The sequence below is a fragment of the Pygocentrus nattereri genome, chromosome 3 (assembly GCF_015220715.1).
Source record: "Pygocentrus nattereri isolate fPygNat1 chromosome 3, fPygNat1.pri, whole genome shotgun sequence".
In the NCBI taxonomy this organism is placed as follows: domain Eukaryota; kingdom Metazoa; phylum Chordata; class Actinopteri; order Characiformes; family Serrasalmidae; genus Pygocentrus; species Pygocentrus nattereri.
This window is the reverse complement of record NC_051213.1, coordinates 44,517,779-44,538,171: the sequence shown is the minus strand read 5'-3', so window position 1 is coordinate 44,538,171 and position 20,393 is coordinate 44,517,779. Positions and strand designations below refer to the sequence as shown.

The following is a 20,393-nucleotide window of genomic DNA, read 5'->3' as shown; positions in this document are numbered from 1 at the left end:
AAAAAAGTTGGGACGCTGTGCAAAATGTAAATAAAAACTAATATGCCATGAAATGCAAATCATTTAAGCCCTTTATTTAATTGAAAACAATACAAAGACAACATGTCAAAAGTTGAACCTGAGAAATGTTTAGGGTTTATACAGGTTGATATTATTTGCACATCATTGTATTCTATGATGATTTACAGCTTGCACAGATATTTTTGGAAACAGGATTTGTAGTTTATGGCCATTTTTACTGGAAAATAAAGTAGATAAAGTGTAATCTGTGACCTTTGCACAGTTTTGTAGGCAAGTATTTTACTTGCATTTATATTCTGGTCCCACAGTCCCAAAGAAAAGTGAAATGCTTCCTTCTGGGACCACCTTTTCACCCTCCAATTTTTATTTTATTTCACATTAAAAGACACACTGTTAGAAATAAAGATGCTGTGCAGGTACATTTCTCATTCATCAAGGTACAAAAATGTAAATGTTCCATCAAAGCTACCACAATTGGTCTAATTGTGCACCTTAAATATTTTTTTAGTGTTAACGTTCGTATTTGCACCTTTTCATAACCGAATGTTTTAAAACAGAACAATAAAATAAAAGCCCGGAGGTGAGACGGGGTGTGTGGAGTCAATACAACTTATATATCATTTTAGTGGATTAAGGTACAGTTATGTTCCCTGACTAAAGGTACTGAGATGCACGCTTGAGGGTACCATCCCAGTGACCAAAGGGGTCCTACCCCAGTGACAGTTCAGTGCCTTTATTTCTGACACTATAGATTATAGAACCAGACTATAGATACACAAGCTTATTAAAGGGCAAAAATAAGTTACACAAAATGTGAAACTGTGTTTAAAAAAAGAAAAAAACAGTTAATAAAAGCTTTTAAGCTTAACACAGCCAGTATACAGTGACCATCTTATTTGCATGATATGCCCCTAGACTGTGATTAGGCAAGTCCTAGACTAAAAAAATTCCAATGGAAAAAGATTTGACGCAAGATCTGAAGGTTCGTGGAAAGTCTGTGTCAGTCCGCTGCAGCACATGCTAAACCCTGTTTGGTGACGTCAGGGACTTCCATGAAGAAATCCAAACAAAAGCTCAGTTTATCTGCAACCATGGAAAAAATCCACGCTGTAGTCCAAATAGTTTTTGAGTTATGGGTTTTTAAAGTTTCTCATGTAGAAAAACTGTTTATTTAAAGTTTCTCTGCATACTTTATTAGCCTTTGTTCACCCTGTTCTTCAATGGTCAGGACCCCCACAGAACCACCACAGATCAGGTATTATGTGGGTGGTGGATCATTCTCAGCACTGACATTGACATGGTGGTGGAGTGTAAATGTGTGTTGCGCTGGTACGAGTGGATCAGACACTGCAGTGCTGCTGGGGCTTTGTTTGTATTGTATTTCAAATGTATTGAAATCTACTGAATATTAAAGTCGACTTCTCAATATAGCAATTTTTAGAAAACATACCTTTCCACCCATATTTAAGTTATGCAATATAAATAATGCATGTATATAAGACGAAATATGGCATTGACGATGCATTTGCCATATTGCCATGTTGGTACATTGTCTTTACTGTAAAATGTATGTAAATGCATCCAAGTATATTTCCATATAAAGGCCAACTTAAACATTGGCAGCATTACATATCTACCATCCACATGCACTATATGGTCAAAAGGATCTGGACACCTGACCATCACACCTATATAAGTTTGTTGGACATCTCATTCTGAAACTAAGTGCATTAATATTGTGTTGGGCCTCCCTTTGCAGGTGTAACAGCCTCCACTCTTCTGGGAAGCTTTCTACAAGATTTTGTTAAGTGTCTGTGGGAATTTATTGCCCATTTATTCAAAAAAGCTTTCTCTGCGCTGTCGACACTTGGCATTGCGAATAGTGATCTTAGGCTTGTGTGTAGCTGCTTTGCCATTTCATTAAGGCCCATGATGTACAGTTGTTGTGCTGTTGTCATTTGCAGTTTGGAACGAGCAGTGAACGATGCAACAGAGGATAGATGATTTATACCCATGATGTGCTTCAGCACTCTGTAGAGCTGTTTTTGCTCCTAGAAGCTTCCATGTCACAATAATAGCACTTACAGTTGACTAGGGTAGATCTAGCATGGAAGATGGCATCCTTTGACAGTGCCACTTTATAGGTCACTGAGCTCTTCAATCCATTCCTCTATCAGTGTTTATCTATGAAGACTGCTTGATTTTATATACCTGTTAGCAACGAATGAGGCTGAAACACATGAATTCAAAAATATTAGAGGTGTCCCCATACTTTTGGCCATAACGTGGGTGTGCCTATACTTGATATATTGATGTTAATGTGAACATGTTGATGTATTCAAATAGTCAAAAAATGGTACAATTAAATATATTTAGCTCATATATTTTAAAACACTGAATACACGGCACATTTATTGTTCATATGTTTGTCTTTCCTGTGGGATCAAATATTGTCTTATATACAGAGATTAACCACCCTGTCACATCAGTCCCCACCCTCCCTTCACAGTGAACCACCCCATCAGTGTATCATCCTATCACATCAGTTACCACCCCATCACAGTGTATCACCCTATCATATCAGTTATCACCCCATCACAGTGCATCACTATATCACATCAGTTACCACCCCATCACAGTGTATCACCCTATCATATCAGTTACCACCCCATCACAGTGAATCACCCCATCACATCAGTTGCCACCACGTCACAGTGAACCACCCCGTCATAGTGAATTACCCCACCACAGTGAATCACCCCATCACATTAGTTACCCCCCATCACAGTGAATCACCCCATCACATCAGTTACCCCCCATCACAGTGAATCACCCCATCACATCAGTTACCCCCCATCACAGTGAATCACCCCATCACAACAGTTACCCCCATCACAGGATCATTTTGTTGACAAATGATGAAAAAAGACTGAAATGCTCCATAAATTAATTTTAATTGTTCATTATTTGTAGACTGGTCAAATAAATGTATCTTTTATTTGAAATGGTTTTAAAAACAAACAGTGAGGCCATTGACATGCAGTGCTATTCAAACGGTGATTCATATTTCTATTCACATTTTCCTTGACAGGCGGTAAAAGAATGTCGCCCACGTCAAAGGATAATAAAAAACATAACATTAATAGGGATTTTATGCCTGAGGTGAGAAAATGTTTTTGTGGAGGATTACCATGTCTTTCACATTGTAGATCAACAAAAATGTACTCTAAATGAAAATGGTAAAAATTGCTAAATGAAAATGCCAGCTGTTTTATTTTTTTGTAGAATGATTCAACTACAATTAAAATTACAGGGTGAATTCACCTTTAGTATTAGCATTGCCAAAGACAATGATGCCAAACCCTGGACTTTATTGTTTTATAAAGACTTATTGTTTGATACCTGTAACAAGTCAGCTGAATCCAGATGCTTGCGGATAAAACTTAGAAGATTGGGTTTATTATCACAAGGCAAAAACATGGTCAAAGAACAGGCGTGGCTATGTTACCAAAACAACATAGAAGGATCACAGTGGTGATCATAACACCAGGCAAAAGTACTAAAGGGTCAGGCAAAAGGCAAAGTCAAGGAAACAAGGCAAAGGTCATCAATTGGGAAAATGCCATCAGAATAATCACCCAGTGAGATCAATAGGAAGCAACACCTCACACTGAAGCTAACTAAAGCCTGGGCTTATATACTAAGCTGTTCTAATCAAATGCTAATGAAACACAGGTGAAACCAATTAGTAATCTGGAGACTGTGAGGTGCATCAGAAGGCATGTGATTCCCCACCGTCAGAGGGAAGTTGCGCTGTCACATGATCTCCCAGAGGAGTCTGGGAAATTAAGTCCGTCTCAGTCAGAGAGTTCGGCAGATGCATGACAATACCCCATTTAAACTTACACTTAGTCGCAGTTTTAACTGGAAATTAAAGAAATGAAGGCTCCCTGACTTTGCACAGTACTGTACATACAAAATGAATAAGGTTCTAAAAATGTAGGAATTTAGGACTAGTTTCACAGACCCAGATTAAGCCTTAGACTACCATCATCACATTCTTATCGAAAATAATCATAACCTTTTTATAATGACAATATAAGCATGCACTTCACTCAAGTTTTGCTTGACCATATAACTTTATTGAATGAGGTCCAAACTGGATGTGAAACACTGTAACTGACTTTCACTCCTAGTTGTTGGCCATGATGTCTTTGACCCAGTCGATATAGCGACAGACTTCAGCATAAACGCCAGGATTGCCAGGGAATGCACATCCATTGCCCCAGGATACAACCCCCTGCAGCTTGCCATCGCACACAAGAGGACCACCTGAGTCAGTCTGGGAAAAGAACGAGATGCCAAAGAAAGTGGCTGATTATTTTTTCAGTATGTCAGGTTTGTAATTTCTACAATAATGTACTGTGTTTAAACCAGTATAAGTACAGGCAGATTATACTGTATCAAACACCTTATTGTGTAGCTACTGGAATATTATTATATTATTGAAGCAATATTGTAATAATACATCAAAACATATTGTTATTATTATCTGTATAACTACACTATATTTCCAAAAGTCTTCAATCACCCATCCAAATCATTAAATTCGATGTTCCAATCACTTCCGTGGCCACAGGTGTATAAACCCAAAACCCTAGGCCTGCAGACTGCTTGTACAGACATTAGTGAAAGAATGTGTCGCTCTCAGGAGCTCAGTCAGTTCCAGCGTGGTACTGTGATCGGACGCCACCTGGGCAACAAGTCCAGTCGTGAAATTTCCTCACTACTAAATATTCCACAGACAACTGTCTGTAGTATTATAACAAAGTGGAAGCGATTGGGAACGACAGCAACTCAGCCAGGAAGTGGTCGGCCATGTAAAATGACAGAGAGGAGTCAGTGGATGCTGACAGTAAAAAGTAGTTGTGTAAAGCACCACCACTGGATTCTAGAGCAGTGGAGATGTGCTCTCTGGAGTGACCAATCACGCTTCTCTGTCAGGCGGTTGCCAGGAGAACGGCACTTGTCTGACTGCATTGTGCCAAGTGTAAAGTTTGGTGGAGGGGGGATAATGGTATGGGGCTGTTTTTCAGGAGTTGCTGTTATAGCTGCAAAGGGTGGGCCGACATCATTTTAAACCCTATTCATTAAGAATGGGATCTCACTCAAGTTCATATGTGTGTGACGGCAAACGCGCATACACTTTTGGCAGTTTAGTGTAGATGACAAGTACTTTTCTGAATCAGTGAATGACCACAGTCTGCACTGCCATTTAATTATTTATCACTGTCCTTTATTTAAATGTTAAAAGAGCAGTGTCCTTTTAGCACAAAGCAGCTAAACTTAAGTAAAGCTAGCTTAAACTCTGTTAAGCTTATAGCATTCCTATAACATTTTTACTTTATTGCCATTTTTAAGTGATTTTTTTTTGTAAATTCCTTTAACTTAAACCCTGATTTTAGGTGAGCCTCTTAGCCCGTTAGCTTTTTGAAGAATAGCTGTTTGTATTTTTGAAACAGTTGACTGTCTCTTAGGACTTAACTATTTAAATGTATTTACGATGCAATTAACTGCCATATTTAAACTACAGTTTCAACTTTTTCATTTTCTAATATGTACTTGCCTGTATATAACATTCAGAAATAAGATGTTTCAACTTTTTCATTTTCTAATATGTACTTGCCTGTATATAACATTCAGAAATAAGATGTTGCTGATAGTAATATACTGCTGTCTTCTACTACTATATGTAACCTTGTAAAAATACAGTTTTGCACTGTATTTAAAAATAAAATACTGTATGTCAGTTTGTCAGTGTAGAGGAGGCACTAGATTACCAAACTGGGGTGGCCAATAGAGCAGGTTATTACTAAGAAATTCCATGCAAATGAATTAGTATATGACCAGTGCTATATACGCACATGTTTAAGTCGCATGCCTTTGTATAAAAGGCAGTTTCCTCAAGTTATACAGAACATTTTTTAAAGATTTTGACTAATAATAAGTCTGAATAACAATGTCCGAAAAAATTGTCATTGCTTTTTGAGAAAGTGTGTATGGAGCCCTGCTGGTGACATCCTGTATAAATAAAAATAATGCATGGCCACGACTTAGTAAGGTGTGGGAATAAGATGATTAAGTGGCCATGACTCAGCAAAACATGGGAACGAGATCCCAATGCCTGGCCACCACTAGTAAGCCATATTTTTCCCTCGCTTTACTATGTCATGGCCACGACTTAATCATCTTATTCCCATGCCTTTTGGTCGTTAATCTACCTCTAAGAACAATACTAGACTTTGAATGTTTCCAAATTCAATGTCATTAAATCAACATCAAACGGCACATAGGCTGGAGGTTAGGGAACGGGCCCTGTGACCGGAAGGTTGCCAGTTCGATCCCCGGCGCTGACATGACTGAGGTGTCCTTGAGCAAGACACCTAACCCCCAAGTTGCTCCATGGGTACAGTGGATAGGGCTGCCCACTTCTCCGGGCAAGTGTGCTCACTGCCCCCTAGTGTGTATGTGGTGTTTCACTTCACGGATGGGTTAAATGCAGAGGTGAAATTTCCCCACTGTGGGACTAATAGGTTTTACTTAACATGTCAAGTGCATGTTTTTTTATGCTGCCTCGCTGACTTGACTAATGAATCGTTACATGAGCTCAAAAGGACAGTCTGAAATAGTTCATTTGTTAGATGCCCCACAGCTGCTTCCCATTCTTATTCCTTTTTTTTACCTGGCAGGAGTCTTTGCCTCCCTCCATGAAACCAGCACAGAACATGTTCTCTGTGATTTGACCTGTATAAGAAGCCTCACAGTCTGAGCGTGCGATCACAGGTAGGTCCAGACACTGGAGTACGGTTGCATAGTCCACTGGAAAACAATAGACAAGATATTATGATAGGCTGATTAATAGTTTGGCTAAAATATCAAACTTTTGTCTTTAACCCAAAAGGAGGCCGTCTGCAAAAAGTGATTTGGTGTCTGCAGTTTCTTTACTTCTGTAACGCGACGCTGAGGCTGAGGCTAATGCTGCTAACAACATTAGCTTATACCCCACAAATTAGCATCATGCAAACTGCACTCACCTTAAAGTGCTTCACGCTGTCATTTTAGATGGACTTGCTTATGTGGTTTCTGGCACTGTATGACTGCTGTGTTACTGTTGTCAATGTTTATTTTCAAATATTCTATTGAATGTTATCCCGAATATTCAAACAGTGTATAAAAATTAGTAAAGCTGACGACATGCTTCACTTTAATAATCAAAAAGTTTATTTTGTATTTTTATTGTTGCATATATTATTATTACTGTTGTTACAAACATCATTTTTGCACTATTGCATACATTATATTCAGTATGTAGATTTTTGTTTAAACTTAAATGCAAATTGAAATACTACAACGTAATAAAAACATCACTAATTAGTAAAACATTTCATAGCAAGTGGCATTACAGCACTAAAGAAGTGATTCTACCCAATCTGGCAACACTGAACAGATTGCTGGCTCCGTTTGAGCTTCTGAGTGAGTGGTGCTGGAGAACAAAGCAAACAGTGTCTCTTTAATCGTCATCTTTACAGCGCCTTAAAGTTGCCTTCAAATTTCATGAAGACTGACTTTTTTTACAGTGCATTTCTTTTAATAGTAGAAAATAAACAGCAGTCTAAATTCAGTCGACTATTAGTGCTTATTGTTTTAGCTATGTGTGACACCTTTCCCCCATTTTTATAGATGTACAGGATCAGTTTTGACTTCTTTGCTGACCTTTTTGCTCTTTAATAGTCCAAACTTTTTTGGCTATTGGCTATCAACTAGCTATTTAGCACAATGAGTGATCCATGATTATGATACGACACTTGGTATCAGTGTATTCAAAACAGAGCAAATGCACTTCATATTATTTATCTCATAAATTTGCAACTCAGATTGGCCAAAATAAAGAGAATCAGCCAGTTTCAATGATCTATTATTAATATGTATTATTTATAAACATGCAGTACTAGGTCATGAGAAAAAAAAACGCGTTAAAATATGATGCACAATCGTTATAAAATGTTCTTTTGCACGTTGCATGCAATTACACATGTTGACCAGAGAGGTCTCCAAATCCCCAAAACGTACATAGTGTAGCTTCAACAACTTAAAGTACACTTAAAAGCAGCGTTAAAGTGCTGCTCGCCTCACCTCCAGTGTTGATCTGATTACCCCATCCAGATACCAGGCACTGCTCCCCTTCCTTTGCACATGTGGTTGCCAGGGGTATTGGCTGCACATACTCATTGAAAACGGCAGGCTCACTCAGCTTGACCAGCATGAAGTCATTGTCCACTGTGTTTTGGTTGTAGTCAGGGTGAGGTATGGCTTTCTCTGCCCAGATCCTCTGCTCTGTGCCTTCATCTTCGAACAAATGGTGCTCTCCCAGGTGGAGAGCAAGACGAGAGGCCCTTTAAATAAAAAAAACAGAAAAAATGCTGTATTTTTTTTGGATCATACTTGTTTGGAAACATAAATACTTTAAGGAAGCCTATTATAGACATGGTTAAGCACTGTTACAATTTAATCTGCTTTACACATTAGCATTCAGTATCTACAAGATTTAATCCTTTCATGTGTTTGTATTATAGCTCATCTTCAGTTGAGAAATACGGGACGTCATGCGAGATACTCACGGCAGGTAACAGTGAGCAGCAGACACTGCCCACCTGTCGCTGATTAAGGATGCACCGCACCACCGTTCTCCATCATCTTTGCTTAGAAACACCTGCCAGGGCTGGGAGTGAGGCGGACACTCGTACCCTCCGACGATCTTATTGTCAGCTCTGCTGCATGCTATTTCACAAATGGAAGCTCATTTAAATGACCACAACCAAATAAAACACCACCAGTATGGACCACAAGATTATCAACAACATTTTAGGATTATGGTGAAGGGCAAAGGCAAACTGTGACAATTACACCCCTCAGTTTGGGCCATAAATGTTCAAATTTGGTCAAAAACAAGGAATAAAACATCACTGTGATAATGCTAATTTCTGCTGGCGCCTCTATTGGATTTTGCTAGTATGTTTGGCCAAGCTGAGATTCACATGATTTTTTATTTCCATTAAAGATTGAATATGGACATTTGAGGTTTGTAAAAAACATGTTTTATATGAATAACATATTTTATTACAACAAACATTTTCAGTAAAGTGCATAGAGCTACTGCTGTTCCATCTCTAACATCTGACTGCAACCTGTTGGTTAGGCTCCAACTGGCACTTGGCCAGTGACATATCTTGGACTTTCAGAAGGCACATAGTGACCTTTGCTCTCAAGTATTGGAAATCAAATTGGTTGATTTCTCTGTGATTTCATAATTATGCTAGTGTTACTAAAGATGTGTCAGGCCTTCAGTTCAGCTCCTGAAGTCCTAACTATTTGGAGAGCACATTTAACCGTATCTACTTAGTATCACAGTATCACGGAGAAAAACAATCCTGACTGGACATTTTGTTTTGTTGAGCATTTTAAGAATTCAATCTTTTTTCTAATTAAAATTGTAGATACAATATGCCTGACGATTCTTTTAAATAAAAATAAACCAGAAATTACAGACTTTTTTCATAGTATAATCATAATCAGGCCTTCTCTGAAGGCCTAGAAGGGCCCGGGGGTTCCCCACTGGCTTGGTGACTAATCTAGATAGACGTTCATTGCCATTTGATTAGTGTTTGGGCTTTAATGAACATAAAGCTTGACATTTTATGAAGTGAGTTCATTCAGTAAAATTATAAGTGGAATTCCAATCAACTTTAAGGTTCACAAAGAATCCAACAGGTAAGCATGCTTCTTATCTCCATAGCAGGTCCATATTTGGGGGCCAGAAGTTACTAGTTGGCCCCTGTCCAGTCCATTTGCATTCATTTCTATGCATGAATGAAATGTCCCTAAATCACAATTACCACTAAATAGTGAAAGAGATACTCACCCACAGCCGCTAGGAGCAAAACAACCACAACAGACTTCATCAATACTGATGGAGGATTAAAACCAAAGGACTAATAGACTGAATAAGCGCCATTTATATATACGAGTATGCTAATGCTGCACTGAGGCGGAGTCCACGGCACAGCCAGTGAAATTGTGGTAGACTTTTTTTTCCCCCTAAACTTACCAACCATCCAAAATTCCTGTTATCTGATTGACCTGTTAAGGACTTGGCTACTTCAAAACAACACCCACACAGAGGCCACTAAATATAGCTTACTCAATGCCAAGATCAAGTGAATGGAATACGGAATTACATATTGATTTCCACATAAATTTTACACTAAAAATATTCCAGGAATATTTGAAAACATGAATAACTTTATGAGTGTCTGAGCTCAAGTAAGCAACAATAGTCTCAAAGCTCATGAACTCACTCACATCAGTGTTTAACATGAGAACCAGACAGATCCATAGCCTGTTAAGTGGAAACTTAAAATGGTGCTTAAGTCATACTTCAGTAAGAGGTCAATTCCTTCAAAAGACTCATAACCTACATTGTTTACCTTTGTTTACTCTTTCCTTTATCGTCTATCCCTGCTGTCTTCTCCAGTTCTGGACCACTGTTCTCAATGTTTTTTTCCAGCTCAGTCACTTTCTCCACAGGTTTGCTTCTACATGTGACAAACGGAAGGTATTTTTTAAGTGAGTGATCAATAAATTAATGTTTGACATTTTTATAAAAACATAAGTAGGATATTTGGAGTCCCAGTCAAAAATCAAATAAGGTTATTCCAGTCATTAAATTGTTTATTTTTTAGGAGAGCTTTCCAAGAAGATACTACAATAACAGAGGTCACTAATAGGCGGAACACGGTCCGAGTCCAGACCCAGATGCTGTCCTATGTAGACCAGGACCTACAACCAATAATCTAAGGAGAATTATTTAATTTCGACAGGTTGGTCCTATTACCAGTTCAGCAGCCAGAGACTTACAGACCAACTGCATGTGATGCTGCTCAGCCAATCAGATCTGTGCATTACGATGAACACTGCGACTCGAGTGAGTGATGCACACACAGGGGAGGGACGAGGCAAGAAACAGCAGTCAGAGAAGAAAGTGAGTCAGATTATTTAACATGATGTGCTCTAAAAAGAGAAAACTGACAGTAAATGTTGTAGAAATGTGACTGAATTGTCCTGTATTTGATTTAACATTCACTTGTTAACTGTATAAGATGTTGATGTACCTACAAGGCTACTTCAGTAAATAGGATATGGCACTGAATCATGATGCAAGTTAGATGTTACGATGTTCTGGACCTTCGCTTGAGGAAATTTTCTTTAACTGGACCTTATTGAATTTGAAATAAAGATTCTGCTATATAAGACAGTCTATTCGCTTAAAGAACGGAGAAGTCAAAGGAGAATAGTAAATAAGTAAATAAACAGGAATTTCCAAAAGCAAAGTTCAGATAAACAGAACTTAAAGCTTTCATCTTTGTAAGAGAGTAGAAGATTGAGCACTACTCTTGCTTCAGCTCTGAAAACGTCCATCCTTCCACCAGGAGAAGACAACTCAGCACTATGTGTCTGAAAGGAGGATCTTAAAAAGAGGAAAATGTGCAAATCAAAGAAACTGCCAGAACAGTTGGCTGACCAGCACAAAGTCCAGGCCTCTACATCACTCAATGTGTTTGGATTACCTGGATTGTGAGAAGCAGAAAATGCAACCAACTTCTAAGACTGAACTTTGGGAAAAAAAATATCCCTGCATATTTATTTTTAAAATAATTTAAAAGAATTTAAAAATCTGTTGCTTAATGTACCAAAACATTGAAATTTGCTTGGACCCCGATGATCCAATGTAATTTAACTTTATTGCACAGGAAACAAAGCTCTCTTTTCGTTTGAGAGAACATTTCAGTTCTGATTGGCTAATAAATATGAATTACTCTGTCTGTGGTTTGGCAGAATAATGAATATTTATGGCTGAGTAATAATGTACTCATTATTCAAAATGGCAAAATTCACTGAATGATGATTATTCTGCATGTATGATCCAGTGTTTCAGCAATGGTGCAGCATATTGGTGATTTTGCATTAGATGGTGATGCTATAGAAGTGTTATAATTCAATTACACCGTAATCTTCACAGTTATAGGCCAGTCCTAATATTCTGCTATCATATTGTATATTGTATAGCTGCTGTGCTTATTTTAGCAAAATGACCGTTACAGCTTTTTTAAGTCATTGTGAAAATTTTCCGTGTGGCAAAATGACTGGTCCTTCAAAATGTTTTAACATCAACCAGCAGATGGCAGCAGCTTATCAGCCTGACCCTTAGATATACATACCTGGATGCCGTATTAGGTCTGGTCATTTTACTATTTCAAGACTGCTGCTCTCAGAAAGTGGAACAGGATTATAACAGAGGGAACACAGCAACCCACACTGATGTTTATGTGTAGATATGACTTTTCATAGCCTAACTTTGCACTTTGTAGTTCTACAGTTACAGACTGTGGTCCATCTGTTTCTCTGATACTTTGTTAGCCCCCATTTACCCTGTTCTTCAGTGGTCAGGACCACCATGGACCCTCACAGAGCAGGTGCTATTTGGGTGATGGATCGTTCTCAGCACTGCAGTAACACTGATGTGGTGGTGGTGTGCTAGTGCGTGTTGCACTGGTCTGAGTGGATCAGACACAGCAGTGCTGCTGGAGTTTTAAACATCTGTGTCGCTGCTGGACTGAGAACAGACCACCAACCCAAAATACCCAGCCGACAGCGTGGCCTTAGCAGTGAAAGAGTATGAAGACAATCCCAACCCACTTTAAGGGGAAGTCCACAGATTTTGCAAAATAAATGGTACAATTGTTTAGATGTAAACAAATTCATTCGGAGTGGTTCGGTATGACATGAGCCAGAATTTTTCACCATAATAGTCCTAGGAACCAGACATCCGAAGCAGCTTCATCCCATTAAGTGATTATAGAACATGTAATAAGTTAATGGTTTTATGATAGTTTTGTTATAATACTTTGGCCTAAAATGTATTTTTGGTGTAAAATTTACTCCAGGATTATTTCTGTGTTTCCTGTCAAAACTGAATTCTGAGAACTGAGATCAATGCGAGCAAGCTAATGTGCTTTTGTTGTTACTAGCCTGAAGCCACAACCATTCAACACTGCTAATACCAACAGTGGCTTTTATTTACAATGTATTTTTACAGTTTTCTTGCCTATTCTTGGAAGATGGGAGAGTATTCGGAGGACTTCGAGGAGGCCTGTTTCCAAAATGCTATACAGCCAAATGGATTTCTGAACCAGAATACACAAATGAGTTGCAGTGGCAAAAGGAGTAGAGACTGAATCCACCCGTGTTGAAGCAGAACCAACAAGAGCGAATGGAAATTTGTGGTTTTAACAACAAACTACTCACTATTCTGCTTACTAGTTTATGAGGTAGGATAGTGAGGCAGATAATTATTTAATTGCATGACACACTTTAGACCGTATGTTGCAAGGTATTGGCTAGCAGTTTTATACGCATAGTAATTTATTTAACTCACGTTTCTTGCCTTGGATTTTAAAAAATATGTTTCAGGCCAAAATTTTCTACTACTTGTCCTGTTAAGTTGCATTTATGCTGTGCTAAAACTTTCAGCCTTGGCAGGTGTTTCTAAGCAAAGATAATGGAGAACTGGGGTGCAGTGCATCCTTAATCAGCGATAGGGGGCAGCATCCGCTGCTTGCTGTTACCTACCGTGAGTATGTTGCATTGCTTTCTCTCTTGTTTGGGACATTTATGACTCAAACTGAAGGCTCTAATAGGCATGGTTTGCATTTGTCCTTTATCATAGTCCTAAAATGTTGTTGAAAATCCTGTGGTCCACACTGATGATGTTTTATTTGGTTTGGATCAATTAAGTGAGAAACTTTCATTAAAAAAACAATGGTAGACTTTTTATTTTGACCTCTCTGAGTTGCAGTTTTATTAGATAAATAATGTGAGGCAGGTAAGTGTATTTCTGCTGCTGCTACACTAATACCAAAATGCTGTGGCATAATTATTGATTTGGCATTAAAATGTAAAGAATGTTATTTTGTGACTGAATAACAGAAATTACTGTAATGTGCTAGCATGCTAATGTGGTCATTTAATGTGGTCACAATACGAGCTTTTGTAGACGTTTTATGTGGTTTCTAAAATTGGACAAAACTCTCACACAAATCCACTCATTCCCACCTGTTTTGAAGCTTGGGTGGAACCTCTTGGTACCTATACAATTAGGGTGAAGGCGCCCTTTTGCGGCGGGTGTTCATGCGCATGGCAGTTCCATAAACAATTCTTCTGCATCTAAATTCCCCAGCAAACACACAACATTGTCACTACGTTGTGTACTTTCTTACAACGTTGTCACTATGTTGTGTACTTTCTTACAACATTGTCACTACGTTGTGTACTTTCTTACAACATTGTCACTACGTTGTGTACTTTCTTACAACGTTGTCACTACGTTGTGTACTTTCTTACAACGTTGTCACTACGTTGTTTACTTTCTTACGTTGTCACAACAATGTGTACTTTCTTACAACGTTGTCACAATGTTGTGTACTTTCTTACAACATTGTCACTACGTTGTGTACTTTCTTACAACGTTGTCACTACGTTGTGTACTTTCTTACAACGTTGTCACTACGTTGTTTACTTTCTTACGTTGTCACAACAATGTGTACTTTCTTACAACATTGTCACTATGTTGTGTACTTTCTTACAACATTGTCACTACGTTGTTTACTTTCTTACGTTGTCACAATAATGTGTACTTTCTTACAACATTGTCACTATGTTGTGTACTTTCTTACATTGTCACTATGTTGTGTACTTTCTTACAACATTGTCACTACGTTGTTTACTTTCTTACGTTGTCACAACAATGTGTACTTTCTTACAACATTGTCACTATGTTGTGTACTTTCTTACAACATTGTCACTATGTTGTGTACTTTCTTACAACGTTGTCACTATGTTGTGTACTTTTTTACAACGTTGTCACAACAATGTGTACTTTCTTACAACATTGTCACAACAATGTGTACTTTCTTACAACATTGTCACTATGTTGTGTACTTTCTTACAACATTGTCACTATGTTGTGTACTTTCTTACAACGTTGTCACAATGTTGTGTACTTTCTTACAACGTTGTCACTATGTTGTGTACTTTCTTACAACGTTGTCACAATGTTGTTTACTTTCTTACAACAATTTCACTATGTTGTGTACTTTCTTACAACGTTGTCACAACATTGTGTACTTTCTTACAACGTTGTCACTATGTTGTGTACTTTCTTACAACATTGTCACAATGTTGTGTACTTTCTTACAACATTGTCACAATGTTGTGTACTTTCTTACAACGTTGTCACAACATTGTGTACTTTCTTACAACATTGTCACTATGTTGTGTACTTTCTTACAACGTTGTCACAATGTTGTTTACTTTCTTACAACGTTGTCACAACATTGTGTACTTTCTTACAACATTGTCACTATGTTGTTTACTTTCTTACAACATTGTCACTATGTTGTGTACTTTCTTACAACGTTGTCACAACAATGTGTACTTTCTTACAACGTTGTCACTATGTTGTGTACTTTCTTACAACATTGTCTCAATGTTGTGTACTTTCTTACAACGTTGTCACAATGTTGTGTACTTTCTTACAACGTTGTCACTATGTTGTGTACTTTCTTACAACGTTGTCACTATGTTGTGTACTTTCTTACAACGTTGTCACAATGTTGTTTACTTTCTTACAACAATTTCACTATGTTGTGTACTTTCTTACAACGTTGTCACAACATTGTGTACTTTCTTACAACGTTGTCACTATGTTGTGTACTTTCTTACTACATTGTCACTATGTTGTGTACTTTCTTAGAACGTTCTCACTATGTTGTGTACTTTCTTACAACATTGTCACTATGTTGTGTACTTTCTTACAATGTTGTCACTATGTTGTGTACTTTCTTACGTTGTCACAACAATGTGTACTTTCTTACAACGTTGTCACTATGTTGTGTACTTTCTTACCACTTTGTCACTATGTTGTGTACTTTCTTACAACGTTGTCACAATGTTGTGTACTTTCTTACAACGTTGTCACAACATTGTGTACTTTCTTACAACATTGTCACTATGTTGTGTACTTTCTTACAACGTTGTCACAATGTTGTTTACTTTCTTACAACATTGTCACAATGTTGTGTACTTTCTTACAACGTTGTCACAATGTTGTGTACTTTTTTACAACGTTGTCACAACATTGTGTACTTTCTTACAACATTGTCACTATGTTGTGTACTTTCTTACAACGTTGTCACAATGTTGTTTACTTTCTTACAACATTGTCACAATGTTGTGTACTTTCTTACAACGTTGTCACAATGTTGTGTACTTTCTTACAACGTTGTCACAACATTGTGTACTTTCTTACAACATTGTCACTATGTTGTGTACTTTCTTACAACGTTGACACAATGTTGTTTACTTTCTTACGTTGTCACAACATTGTGTACTTTCTTACAACGTTGTCACTATGTTGTGTACTTTCTTACAACGTTGTCACAATGTTGTGTACTTTCTTACAACGTTGTCACAACATTGTGTACTTTCTTACAACATTGTCACAATGTTGTGTACTTTCTTACAACGTTGTCACAATGTTGTGTACTTTCTTACAACGTTGTCACAACATTGTGTACTTTCTTACAACATTGTCACTATGTTGTGTACTTTCTTACAACGTTGTCACAATGTTGTTTACTTTCTTACAACGTTGTCACAACATTGTGTACTTTCTTACAACGTTGTCACTATGTTGTGTACTTTCTTACAACGTTGTCACTATGTTGTGTACTTTCTTACAACGTTGTCACAATGTTGTGTACTTTCTTACAACGTTGTCACAACATTGTGTACTTTCTTACAACGTTGTCACTATGTTGTGTACTTTCTTACATCGTTGTCACAACATTGTGTACTTTCTTACAACGTTGTCACTATGTTGTGTACTTTCTTAGAACGTTGTCACTATGTTGTGTACTTTCTTACAACAATATCACAACATTGTGTACTTTCTTACAACGTTGTCACAACATTGTGTACTTTCTTACAACGTTGTCACTATGTTGTGTATTTTCTCACCCTGTTGTCACAAAAATGTGTGCTTTCTTATAAACATTGTCACAACCTCATTATTCAATATCATTGCTGTTTAGTGTTATGACAACCTGTCGGCCACTTAGAAAAATTCTGTGGAGTTCCATTCACAATATAATAAAACATATGAGGATTCTAGGAGGTTCTGACAATGTACTGATGATGTTGCCACTATGTTGTCACAATGTTGTCAGACAACAAGTCTCTGAGGAACTACATTTCAACATTGTGGGCAGCAAAACAGTAGGTTGTCGCAACTTTGTGGTATAAATATAGTCAGTAAATATTTCAGCTCATTCTTTCTGTAAGCAGGTCTCAATATATAAGACAATTTACAACCTAGTGGGGCAAAAGTATTTGGAGCACAGCATTGAAAATGTGCAGGTGTATAAATTAAACTCAACTGTTTGCTTGATTTTCCACATGGAAATCTGTGACATCAATTGACCGGCTCTAGGTGAGTCAGTAGGGAATGACCAATATAGTTTAAAGCTGGCCCTGAATCCTTGCATACGTAACAGACTGATATAGACTTTCCACAGACGTTCTCGTCAAATTATTTTCCACTGGCGTTGCCTAATCAGAGACTACAGATCACACAGTCCATGTAAATCTGTTTACTGACTGTTTTCTCTTTCTTTCGTTCTTTTAATCCATTTTCATAAGCGTAATCCTGGTTTGTCTTGATTGGGCATTCAAATGAATGAAGATATTTGAAAGGAGTTATTTCAGTTGAATCATACAAGATTAAAGCACCTAACTAGCCCACGTACACTATAAGCATATCACTGTTGTCTAAAGAAAATCTCCAAAATGGTAACTTTACAGAAGGAAAAAAAACTAGTTTTAATGTACAACCCCAATTCCAATGAAGTTGGGACGTTGTGTAATACATATATATAAAAAGAGATTACGATGATTTGCAAATCCTTTTCTACCTATATTCAATTGAATACACTACAAAAACAAGATATTTAATGTTCAAACTGATAAACTTTATTGTTTTTTGCAAATATTTACTCATTTTGAATTTGATGCCTGCAACACGTTCCAAAGAAGTTGAGACAGGGGCAACAAAATACTGGGAAAGTTGAGGAATGCTCAAAAAACACCTGTTTGGAACATTCCACAGGTGAACAGGTTAATTGGAAACAGGTGAGTGTCATGATTGGGTATAAAGGGAGCATCCCTGAAAGGCTCAGTCATTCACAAGCAAGGACGGGGCGAGGTTCACCACTTTGTGAACAACTGCGTGAGCAAATAGTCCAACAGTTTAAGAACGTTTCTCAACGTGCAATCGCAAGGAATTTAGGGATTTCATCATCTACAGTCCATAATATCATCAGAAGATTCAGAGAATCTGGAGAAATCTCTGCAAGTAAGCGGCGAGGCAGAAAACCAACACTGAATGCCAGTGACCTTCGATCCCTCAAGTTAAAACTCTACCATGCAAAGCGAAAGCCATATATCACAACACTCAGGAACGCCGCCGGCTTCTCTGGGCCCGAGCTCATCTGAGATGGACTGACGCAAAGTGGAAAAGTGTCCTGTGGTCTGACGAGTCCACACTTCATATTGTTTTTGGAAATCATGGACGTCGTGTCCTCCGGGCCAAAAAGGAAAAGGACTGTCCGGATTGTTATCAGCACAAAGTTCAAAAGCCGGCATCTCTGATGGTGTGGGGGTGTGTTATTGCCCATGGCATGGGTAACTTGCACATCTGTGAAGGAACCATTAATGCTGAAAGGTACATACAGGTTTTGGAGCAACATCTGCTGCCATCCAAGCAGCGTCTTTTTCAGGGACGTCCTGCTTATTTCAGCAAGACAAGGCCAAGCCACATTCTGCACGTGTTACAACAGCGTGGCTTCGTAGTAAAAGAGTGCGGGTACTAGACTGGCCTGCCTGCAGTCCAGACCTGTCTCCCATTGAAAATGTGTGGAGCATTATGAAGTGTAAAATATGACCACAGAGACCCCGGACTGCTGAGCAACTGAAGTTGTACATCAAGCAAGAATGGAAAAGAATTCCACCTTCAAAACTTCAACAATTAGTGTCCTCAGTTCCCAAACGCTTATTGAGTGTTGTTAAAAGGAAAGGTGATGTAACACAGTGGTAAACAAGCCCCTGTCCCAACTTCTTTGGTACGTGTTGCAGGCATCAAATTCAAAATGAGTGAATATTTGCAAAAAACAATAAAGTTTATCCGTTTGAACATTAAATATCTTGTCCTGAAAAATTTTATTTCCTTCCAACAACAGCAATATGGGCACTTTTAACGTGAAATATTTAAATATTGGAGTAGTCAATGGACAGAACTGGACATCTTACTTAATAAACAGTTCCATCTTAACATGGTTTCTGTTGTTCATAAGCTTATCAGTTTTTAAAATGAATAACATTTGTGAAATAAAACTTTAAGTGGTCCCATTAGGGCATGATTGAGCTTTTGGAGAGTCCATCTGAGAGACCCTCGTACCGTCAGGGAACTGAGGAAGTTTGCCAAGAGCAATGGGCCAAAACTGAAGCACAATGCCGAGATCGATCATCAGTGTCTTTAATGCAGAAAGTGCAGCAGTACAAACTTGCAGAATGAAGCAATTTTTCAACTCTGCACTTTTATTGGTTGTTGATCTCTTTTATCACATGTAGAGGTTTACATGTGGAGGGCGTGGAGCTGGAGAGACAACGAAATGAGAGACCACCAGAGTGGTCCAGAAAAATAAGACAATAAGGATGGATAAGAAAGAAAAGAGGAAACAAAAGTAAAGAATATAGATGCTAAACGACTTTTTCATGAGTTTCCATTCAACAGTTTACGACTCCATCTAGTTTTTATGTTGAACAGTTTTATGAAGCTTTGGGCTCAAGAACTCAAGTGAGCAACAACATATTCTCCACGTATATATATAGACATTGTCAGTTTAACTTAGAAAACAATATGCTTAAAATGAGTAGATATGTTTTCAAATAGTTTGGTACTGAGTGAGCTACATTTATTGGCCTGTAGGTGTGTGTTATCTTGAAGCAGCTTTGTTTGACAGCTTAACCAGATAAGAGGAGTTTGGACAGTTGTTAAGTTTCAGAAATTTAAAAAAAAAAAGTTTTCTTCTTACTGGCTGTGCCGTGGGCCCCACCCAGGTGCTGCATAGCACTTCTGTATA

At 38.0% G+C, this 20,393-nt stretch overlaps 1 protein-coding gene across 1 annotated transcript; it reads right to left on the bottom strand.

Annotated features, from left to right (window-relative positions):
* Positions 1–4,141: 4,141 nt before the first annotated feature.
* On the bottom strand, positions 4,142–10,137 carry LOC108429911 (trypsin-2-like). Its single transcript, XM_037537229.1, has 5 exons — positions 10,001–10,137; positions 8,700–8,859; positions 8,215–8,474; positions 6,764–6,900; positions 4,142–4,363 (listed from the first exon to the last, which is right to left on the bottom strand). Exons 1-5 carry the CDS (start codon positions 10,038–10,040, stop codon positions 4,214–4,216), a joined length of 747 nt encoding a protein of 248 aa, XP_037393126.1. The 5' UTR covers positions 10,041–10,137; the 3' UTR covers positions 4,142–4,213.
* Between the last annotated feature and the right edge of the window lie 10,256 nt (positions 10,138–20,393).